Consider the following 10828-nt stretch of genomic DNA (forward strand, 5'->3'; position numbering starts at 1 on the left):
GCTATACTCTACTCTGTAATGTATTACTTGCTGTATTGCCTGTGTTCAGTACCTCTGTGACTGTGAAACCTAGTAACTTGTAAGCCTAAAGCATTCTTGTCCTCGCGCCCTGATACCTTTGGGTCTGGCACGCGCTACAAATAAAAGAAACAAACAAACATTCCCAAGGAATATAGATCTATTAAGAGAATGGGTCAGATATGGTGGATTCGCGCCGGGCGAGATTGAAAGTAGAGCCCAGGATGTCTTGGGGGACTTGAGGAGCGATCGATTCCGCATCTGCAGCCTGCACTTTACCCCGGATATGTACGACCAATCGCAGTACACAAAGAAGCATCGACTAAGAACGTCTAGTAAATTGCTTCCAAATGCAATTCCAACTCTATTCATGCACACGCTGCCTCAAGTGAGTCACGGTTCATGAATTAGCCGTAGGCCTTGGGGTACTGAACAGGTAACTACATGAACGGATTGGTGCTTTCAGTGTAAATGTTTCTTACTAAACTTTGCATATTTACCAGATTGTATTGCTTTATAACTACACCCCATTTTACTAGACATCTGTCCCTGGTTTAAGGAGCATCACAGAAAATTATTTATAAAACACAGAAAACTTTGCCATAGTGCCCTTCAAAATAAGCATAATCTTTACGTAATCGGTTGCTTCACATGTCAATTCTTTTAGGTGAGCATAATGACTGAAGCACAGACCATTTGTAGTGACAACATCAATGACACGTCCAGTATACCAATGGTGAGCCATACAGACTTGCTCAAGTTCATATTATTGAGAGTTGGATCTTCCCACATATCTAATGCAAATCTAATTTTCCCTTTACCACTTTGTGACAATGCACTGAAAAAGAAGGCGCAAGATTCTGCATCCATTTCTTTTCCGGAGTCAAGAACAAATTTGAGTGCCTATATGATAGTTTTATTTTGCTTTTCAATTATGGAAATGTATTATGCATGGAATTTTAGATAATATGAAATAGTTTACGTATCCTATTGTTTGTTTACATAATATGTTTCATTTATGTGTTTTTATTTATATGTACCATTGTCTGCATCCGATTGTCTCTGTTCAATGTCACTGTTTTCATCCATATTAAAACAAGTACTGTGTTACAGGGGGATGCTGGTACTTCGACTACAATTACATCATCCATTTGGAGCTGGTCCGGAGTATGAGGTATGCGTACTGACAGTTCCCTTGAATGAAAGAAAGTAAATCCCACATCTGATACTATTAAACAATGACATTCATATAAACGTGCAGTTTTTCAAACTTTTATCATTTCAGTTCTAACGTTACAATTTCTACCCTAATGCCGAATACAATGCAAAATGCTTGAGTGCAACAATACAATCAGTAGGTTTTGCACTGTGATCTCTGATTGAGTACACTTGCCATCAATCAGGTGAAATTCGAAATGTCTATTTTGACTAAATGACGTACATTGTTTATGAGGGTATGTATGTAAGCGATGTGTGCGATTAAAGAATTTGATTTCAAGTATGATTTACTTTTTTAATGAATATTCTATTCAAGGGATGTAGAGGTCGGGAATTAGAAGAGTAGGCACATGGACCAGAGCTGGCAGACCAGCTTGCAGGTGCGGTCATTACAGTGAATAACACGGTTTCACAGAAAATCAAGAAAACAAGGGTAACTTACAAACAATTTTGTTTATGAAAAGCGGTTTGGGATGGTGTTGTCTTTATAACTTTTTTTTTAATCCAAAATGCAATATATACTGTATGTTGGATTTACATTGAACATGTTTTTAAAACCCATCTCTTAGAAGCCCAGAAGGAAAAGAAGTATAACACACACAGACAACAAATGAAACTAAAGATGCTGCTTGCCAAACAGATTTCACCATGGAGCAACTATTATTTGAGGAGCAGTGCAGTCCAGTCAATAAGCAGACTCGAGATGCTTATTGAAAAATTAAATGAATGTGACCGGCGAAGCAAGCAAAGTGTTTTTGGACCATTGCTACAATGCGAGAACTCGACAAGATGAAGAAGAAACTGAATATAAGGAAGATGCTTTTGAATTACCCAGTGACCACTTTACACAATTTATACCTGTAAAAAAAAGAAAAAAAAGGGCCACCCAATAAACAATCGACATTGATGGCTTCTCCAATTCGTGTGCAAATAACACAAGCTGAAATAACAGACGCTGAAGCATCAACACAATTGACTGAGGAACTTGCCAAAGATCTCGACTTCAGTGTGTCCTGTTCGGCCGATATATCCACCACAGATGAGTCACAAACCACATTCATGCAGGATGATAGTCTAATAAAGGAGCACAAATACATTGTATTCAACAGCTGCCTGGTAGAGATTATACTGATGCTGAAATGTGTCCATCCAGTGAGGGGGGCCTCGGGGAAGGGGAGTATGTGGGCAGCCACTGGTGAATGTGACCCGTGTATCACAAGGCACGAACCTCAAAATCCAAGCCACCTGTGCCCAGCTCCATGTTACATTTTCATGGTCCGCTCAACCGATGCTGGGCAAAGTGCCAGCTGGAAATCTACTGTGTGCAGCAGCTTTACTATTCAGTGGCTCTACTTTTAGTAAGTTGTCCAGTTTCTGTCAATTTGTGGTACTTCAGTTCTTTTCTAAAACACAGTACTACAAACCAACGAGAATATTGATTCCCTGCTATTAGCGAAGCCTGGAAAATTTAACAAATGTCAATTGAAAGGACATTCTCTGACAAATGGTTCAGGCTAGGTGGCGATGGACAGTGCGACAGCCCCGGATTTTCAGCAAAGTACTGCATATACCAGTTTGGTGGTCGTGCAGGTGTCCGAATGTAAATCCTCAGTGGTCCTGGAGAAACATGGTTTTATAAAATCCCTGGAAGATCTCCAATCAAGGGGAATGCAAATAGACCTCATAGCCACCGACAGACATGTTTCAATAGCCATGGCCATGTGAGAGCAGTTTCCAAACATTCACCATCAATTTGATGTGTGGCACGTTGCCAAAATCAATAAAAACTAAAATAAAAAAAAAAAAAGGTTCCGAAAATATTTTACAGTGGTCCCAGTCTTTGAGCGACCATCTTTGGCGGAGCTCCAAAACTTGTGGTGGGTCTGTGGAAATTCTACTTGAAAAATAACACTCATTAATGCACCACTGTACCAACGTTCACTCTTGGAGAGAAAACCTACATTTTCACCAATGTGCACATGAACCTTTATCGGAAGGAGCAGGAATGCAAGAAAAAGTGGTTGGTTCCATCTTCATCTCCACACAAAGCTCTTGAGAAGATTGTGTTTGATAAAAGAGATCTGAAGAGATTTGGAGGTGTTCCACAATATGTGCCTAAAGTACAGGCCCAGGAGATTGCATTTCGGCATAGACGGGATGCAATATCGAACATTAGTAGCGTTATTAGCACATAACGAGAAAACAGAGAGAGAGAACAATCGAGGACTTCATGAAACTTTGGAATGCTTCGTTACACAATGGCCTTTGCGAAAAGAAGCAAAAAATGGGTGTCAAGCCAATATACCAGGAAATGGAATTCGATTTTGTGAAAGATCTCACTTTGACTGTGTTGGACATGCATACTCATGGCATGGCTCATGATTTTGTTCCTAGGACACATACATTGCCACAAAACATTGCAAACGTGCCTTGTCCACTGAAAGCAGACCTCGTGGAACAATTCACTTAATGGTTCAAATGATTAGCAGCTATTTATTTGTTCAACAATATTTATATAAATTGTCCAAATAAAGCATCCAAATTGTCTTTTGAAATGTATTGTAGAGCCTTTTGGAGTATGCCATACAGTGTAACGCTGTGCTTTCACACTTCCCGCTTTCGTCGAGCTCTTGTGAGTCCTTCACTGAATGGGGGAAGGTCAGATGGATATCAGCATGAAAGCAACTGAGGCGACTGCAGTTGCCTTACCAAGCACCTGTCCAAATAGCTGAATAAATAGGCGTACCACAAAGGAATGAGACCTAGGCTAGATAAGAAATTTGGCACGCAAGAACCTCTGACTTTATGATATGGCATTTATAAGGCGCCTATACACAAGTGTTTCATGGCGCGACGAGGCAAGCGAGGGGATCAAAAGGGAGGACGGACAACGATCCTACTAGGCCAGGTGTCATTCAGATCATGCAAGTGCATGGGAAGGGGGGCAGAGATAGTGCAGTACATAGGAAAAGACAACAATAAATAAGTAAACGGCCAGCATGTGGCAAGTGCATGGGTAAGTGCAGGTATCAGGAGTCAAGGGCTGGTTGGGGGACTGTAGGGATACAGAAACAGTCGCCAAGTGCAGGGGTTGCCAGGTGGGCAGTGCAGGTGTGTGACACTGGCGGGGGAAGGACCTGGGCCCGAGATCAGAGGGTGTCCAGGTAGCCAGCACAGTTCTGGTTACAGCCAGGAGGTCAGCAGAGAAGAGGAGGAGAAAAAGCAGAAGCAAAGAGAAAGGTTTTGAGGTGCTTCCGGAACCGGAGATGGTTCTCGTCAAGTTTAAGGGAGGCAGGGAGGCGCCAGCCGAAGAAAGAGATCTACCACCAACTTGTTGCTTGACCCTGAGGGAGTTGGAGGCAGATGAGCGAAGAGCTTGAGAAGGAAGAGATTTAGGAAGAGAGTTGAAGGTATTGAGGCCCCAAGCAAAACAACTCATGAAAGGGGGCTGTTAGAGTGAAATAGGTGCATGTGTTAGGGGGCATTGCTATCGGATGCCTCATCAGAGGGGCCGATCATTGATTTGCGGCCTTTGGAATCTTACGATTTCAAACGCAGTGGGGATAGGTGTCAGTGTTACCAAAATATATGACCACTTCTGATTAGGTATATGGGAGGTGATTTTGAGGTGGTGCGGGGGTAGAGTCTGGGGACCAGATGCGTTCAACAGAACAGGGGTCATGAGTTCAGGGGACCGCGGTCTGGCAGGAAGGGGTTTGAGATGGCATAAGTCAGTGAGCAGAGATGAATTGTGCACTAAGGTTGGAGCAGGGCTTGCTCTGTCAAGCACATTTCGTCAGAGCTCGAGACTCGCTACTTGCAAAAATGAATAGCTGCATTGCCGTGAGAACAGGAGACGGGCTGAGCTGACAGGTGGTGGGGGCTGGCTGTGCAAGGCGCTGGGAGAGGGAGCAGTTCACCAGAGGGACTCTAAAAATAAGGCATTTAAATTACTAGAAATTCCGCGCAGCATTGGTGGATGCCAGCAAACTGTTTTTTGAAAATATTTCAAATGCCACGTTGATCTGCAGGGCTATTCGCTCCCATGGAAGTGAAGGTCACCGCGTTTGAATTTTGCTTGTGAGCTGTGCACACCCACGCATCGTACACAGTATAAGGTTCAATTGTTTTTCGTCCTTGGAAGAAAGGGAGGATTCGGAATAGAATGAAGGGAGGTGTGTAATACCGTATAATATGATAAGGTCCACCATTCCAAAACTGAACAAAGGAACATGTAATTTCATTTTATGAAAATTTGTTGATCTGAATGGACACAGTTTATTGACGAACGAGTCCAAGGTTTCATTTTCTGACCTTTATTGCTGGCTTACACTGTAATGGGTAGTGGTTTGTTGCATATTGCAACGACACGCAAAAACAACCTGTGTTTACTTGTCTTTGTCCCGGGCACATGGGCAGTCCAGAACCAAAATGCATGTAGTCCACGTCTGGGTTCCCCCAGGTTCCACCAAAACCAAATTCTATGCTAATCTGTTAAAATGCCAAATATGTTTTCTTCGAATTCTTCCGTCAGCTTCCGTATCCGCATCCCATTGCGAGCTAAACATACTCCATAGCACTAACCTCTCAAGCACATCGTAGACTCCAACTTTCCACAATGTTTTCTGTTTCCATCGTTTCATGTTTGTGCTCATCATTATTTTTCACATGGTGAAGAATTAATGGATAAATTAGAAGAACTGCTACTGAGACATTTCTGTTATGTTTTCTACACAGCTATATTCTGCCATTCTGCGAATGTCATCGTTTCCAGACACCAATTGATGGATTCTTCAGCAGGCAGTTGCAGATACACCTAAATGGATTTCAATCACGCTGTTTTGGGACGATCGCCCCGGGCCGATATGCCCTTTCACAGTACAAGCGTTAAGAAGCAACCTGACATTGTTTACGGTGGTCTAGCAACAAGCTGATGCGCAAGCCTTGCGATTCACGGTGCATTCAATGCGCTTCTTATACCCAAAGGAACACCGTGTGACTCACGATAAACATTTGTGGATAGAGAACAAAGAAAGAAATTACCAATGTGGATGAATATGGATATCGGCGGATGTTCTAGACAGGAGCGTTTATTGTGAAATAAAACCACATTATAAATTGCAGAGTATTGCGGTTTCCTTTAAAAATAATGTTTTGTAATCAAAATTGGGACGCGCTGTGCTGTGAGAGGATGTGTGTTGATATTCCGGGTTCTGCGTCAACTGACGTCAACGTAGGTGATGACTGGGCGGTTTGGCTATGCTGCCCAGTAACGTCATGGAGATAGGCAGAGCATATCGCTAGGAATGGTGATGTCAGCTTCAGGGGCGGGGATATGATTTAGTGCCGCCAGGGCAGTTCACCTTAGGGTGATGTGGCCACGGATAACATTAGCACAAGATGGCCATGCCCTGCTGCCTGATTTCGCATGTGTAAAAGTGAGGAAAACTACTGTAAGGTGCATAGGAAATTTGTGTACGATCGATCAACGTATGCTTAAAAACACATGCCTGAACGCTCGGTACTATAATATTTTTGAGCACACTATTCCTTTAAAATATGTTCAAAGCTTCCCATCCCCCACACTATGGTTTTAGTTTCTTTCCCTAGGGCAGACTATACTCGGATGTGGTTAAGGAATCTAGATGCACTTCACTGACCCGATACATAGGGAGGAAATGTGTGATGCGTCTTGTGATGCAATGAAAGGTCACATGGCCTAGCAGTTCTGAATGGACTGAATCAATTTTGGCAGGGCTTACAGCGGTTTGCAAAGGATTAGTCCAATTTTTTCCATTAGCAGGGAAGGGCCAAAATACTACGAGATGGAATGTTGCTTAGAGCAATGCCAGTGGTTATGATTAATGTAAAGCCTTCCATCCTGATCCATCACTCATATTTATTTTGAAAGAGCATAAAAGCGAGACCCGGAGAGTGCACATCTCGCGTGTTCTTGTCTGTTTTGTCACTTCCCAGGACATTACGCTACCCTTCCCCCAGGAAATTGAAAAGTTGACACCCAGGACCTCTATCTAGTGTACATTAAGTATATTGCATTGTGTAATTGTGGGTGTGCAGGGAGAGAAAGTGGGGAATTCTGAGAAGACCAGTGCTTTAATTGGGCCAGTCCTACCGCAGTACCTGCACTTCTTATTTTTGAGCATTTGAGTACCTAACTGCACTTCTCAACGCCTGACAGAGTATCGGTACCAAACTATGGGGCGAGGAAAAAATGAAAGCTTTTCATTTCACCTTATCCCACTTTAAAGGCCTAATATTCTGCAGACTTGCTGGGGAACGCAGCACCCTCTCCGTACCACCTGCAATGCTCATAATTTCTGCTTCAGGACCCACTATGCAGAACAAAAAGGAGATACAAACATGCATTTTACTGTGCTCTCAGCTAGCGCACTGAGCGTGGAACACTGTTTCACCAAGTGGGCTTCACCGGTTACCATTGGTGCCCTTTAATGGATCAGCAGTTGATATGGAAAGCCTGAGAAATTACTTTGTAATGTTGTTTTCTTTGTTATTAGCAGTGTGTATTCGAATATGCACATGTTTAAGTAATTGGAGTTGTATTGGAATGTTTTCAACTTACCTGCACACAGCTCCAATTACCTATCAAATTTCTTATTAGGCAATGAAAGCGGGCAATAATAAAACTCTCCTTCTAAAGCTTAGTTTACAGCCATGATATCTGCTAGTTTGATAAGCAAAAAAGAAAGTCATTTTATATGGATATTCAAACTTTCTTATCACAATGCATAACGGCAAACTGGAAGTTTGTGTGAAAGGATCCCAGATACATTGCTTTACCAAAGTGTGTCATTTGTGGCACATAATTTAACCCCGCTGGGCATTGCCTGCAAACCTGTTTGCCGACAATGCCCAGCGAGGTTAAATTATGTTAAATTAGGTGCCCCTAAAAATGACCTGTGCTGAAAGTGCTATGCTAAAACTAGTAGTGCCAAAATAGATCCCGGCTTCGTAACGCTGTGAATACCTGCCCTCTTTATTTCCATTTAAAGCACAGGATAAAACGGAACTTTTACGTTTCTGATGGCTATCCAGTACTGTTTTTTCTTGGAATTCTGGGATTTGTAGTTTTCCAAATTTCAAAAAAAAACGGCAAACCCCAGAATCCAAAGCGAACAATGAGTACTCTGTATCCTTCTCAGGCATGTTCACGGGAAACTTGAGAGCTCCAATAAAACAGTGGGATAAATACGTTGATTTTAGAAATTGGCGTATATGTCACGATCAACAATCCCTGGGAGAATGATTCAACACGTCAACTTTCTAAGATCTACAATACGAGTAGCAGTGAGTTGTGTAACAATAACTGCTCTTTGCAAGTTTGCTAAAACGTGAACGTAATTTGAGCTAATAAAACGAATATACAGAAGTAATAGTCATTTGCTAAAGTCTTACTTACAGAGCATGCTAAAAAAAACGTTGACAAAGCTGGATAGGGTGCGTTTTGTCCAGCAAATACAAGCTAATTTGACTTTGAGGTGCGGGGAAGACGAGCAAGACAGAGGTGACGACAAAAGCAGAGAGAATGGAACATTACGATTTGAGATAAAGACTGTAGCCCCTAATATCGTCGTTCCATTCTTGACAAGAGCGAAATCAAGTCTCCCCGCCTCGTCAGATAGATTAACAAAATAACTCTTCTGACCTCAGATCTAAATTAAAGGGGGACGGGGAGGGGCAATTAAGCTTCAAGACAACATGAAGTCCAAGAAATCAAGTTTACGAACTTCACTAGCTAACACATAATCAGCGCGGGTGTGCAGTACCACAATCTGCGTAAATGTGTACAGTTTTAAACTGCTGTCTCAAATCAATAAACACCAGATTTCACACGAAAACCGAGGATTCTAAATGCCCTTCCTCTCTTTACAGACTCCAGGAGCTTAAGATCCCACTTCGTGCCCCTGGGCGCAACACCACCTTCTGGGCTGATATGTAGAAGATGGGGCGCTCATGATCTGGGTTCACCGATGTTCCCTTCCGCACCGCCACCCAATACATACTCACCATGGCCAAAGGTAAACTGCGGGGTGTCCGGAGACCCCAGACCCTAAGTGAAGACGGTTGATCAGAGACAGACGGTTGCCATGGTGAGAAACACCAATGATATTTGCCTATGAGTTCTCATTGGATGAAAGAGAATCGGTAGACGGAAGTGATGTATGTGGGTTTCCGTCCACTCGTTGATGACGTGCAGGTTGCTTTTGGTTTCCAAGGGTTACGACTACTTTCTCGCTCTTCTTTTTTGTGTGGCTTCGTCGGTCAAGGTCATCAAAATGTTCCTTCCAATGACGTACTTACCAATTCCCATGATTGAGCAATGCCTTTTGCGAAACGCAGACTCAGCTTTCAAGGAGCAACGGGACGATGGACTAGTAGTTAAGGCTTAGATTACCTACTGGTAATCTTCATTACTCCTAGTCCCACGACCCTCGTCACAGTACTGACCTATGAGGCTCCGCCTCTAACAGAGGAACTGTTTTGTTTTTTTGGAGGTAAACATACCTCCTATTTACCCATAATCCCCAGTTCATTGCAAAGCCAGTTGGATAATGGGACCAGCCACACCAGGGGAGGGCGCGGAGGGTCGGCAGTACTGTGACGAGGAAGAGTAGGACTAGGACTAATGAAGATTACAGTTAAGTAATATGAGCATTATCGCCACGTCCCTGTTCCTCGTCCCAGTACTCGCCTATGAGGCATACCCCAGCCAACAAGAAGTGGATGGGCACAGTGAGACCCCCAACCAAGACGCCAATGCTGCAACCCCACAGAAAGCCGAAAGGAAACAACAAAAAGGCAAAGAGCGCCACCGAAGCCCCCGCTCCACACAAGAGCAGTCCAGCCCATTGACCACCACCAAGGATCCAGGATCAAACAACAAGGCAGCCGTAACCACCAAACTAAACACCCAGCAAACTGTAGTAATCTGGTTTACAGAGTAGCTGTCTGTAGCAGTGTGTGTGAGATCATCTGCTTGTGGAATGTTTGGGTGGAAGTGTTCTGCTGGGTGACGGTTGGTCACAGAGAGAGAAAGCTGTGAGCAGAGAAGATGGGTGTGGGGTGAAAAACTCAATACAATGCTCACAGTTCACGTGACCACTGGAACCGCCTCTCCCAGCTATGTCGTCATCATTATGCATGAAGGCGCTGAAGTCCCAGAAGAGAACCAGCTTAGAACGATGTAAAGACATAGTGCCCAGTTCGGCAAAAAACATAAGTGACAGGGAGCACTCCAAGAACGTTTTACTACTTGCAAGATGAGCCGATGATAGCAGTCCATGCTATGCTCAAACGCTGTGAAAATGTTGGGATCCATAAAAGAACCTTCCAAGAACGTTTCACTGCTGTGCAACGGAGAGCTGAGAACATCCAGTACACGATAGAATCATACGCTCTCTATCGGGGCGTCCCTTCCAACTGACGACGTGCCGAGGCATGAAGGTGCTGGCCAGGCAAGATCAACGAGGTTACCAAGACTCCGTCCAGGCGCACTTCAAGGCCGTCACTTTCTCCCCAGTGCACCGCCAAAATTCTCTATGCAACAACAACG

At 43.5% G+C, this 10828-nt stretch overlaps 1 protein-coding gene across 3 annotated transcripts in view; it reads right to left on the reverse strand.

Annotated features, from left to right (window-relative positions):
* Nucleotides 1-9439, reverse strand: part of LZTFL1 (leucine zipper transcription factor like 1) — a 488680-nt gene extending 479241 nt beyond the window's left edge. For all 3 annotated transcript variants that reach the window (XM_069613360.1, XM_069613358.1, XM_069613359.1), the window contains exon 1: nt 9283-9439. In XM_069613360.1, the coding sequence (XP_069469461.1) occupies nt 9283-9285 (3 nt within the window). In that variant the 5' untranslated portion in view covers nt 9286-9439. The remainder of the gene's footprint in view (nt 1-9282) is intronic.
* Between the last annotated feature and the right edge of the window lie 1389 nt (nt 9440-10828).

This window comes from Ambystoma mexicanum, chromosome 5p (genome assembly GCF_040938575.1).
Source record: "Ambystoma mexicanum isolate Mex_15411 chromosome 5p, UKY_AmexF1_1, whole genome shotgun sequence".
Lineage (NCBI taxonomy): Eukaryota > Metazoa > Chordata > Amphibia > Caudata > Ambystomatidae > Ambystoma > Ambystoma mexicanum.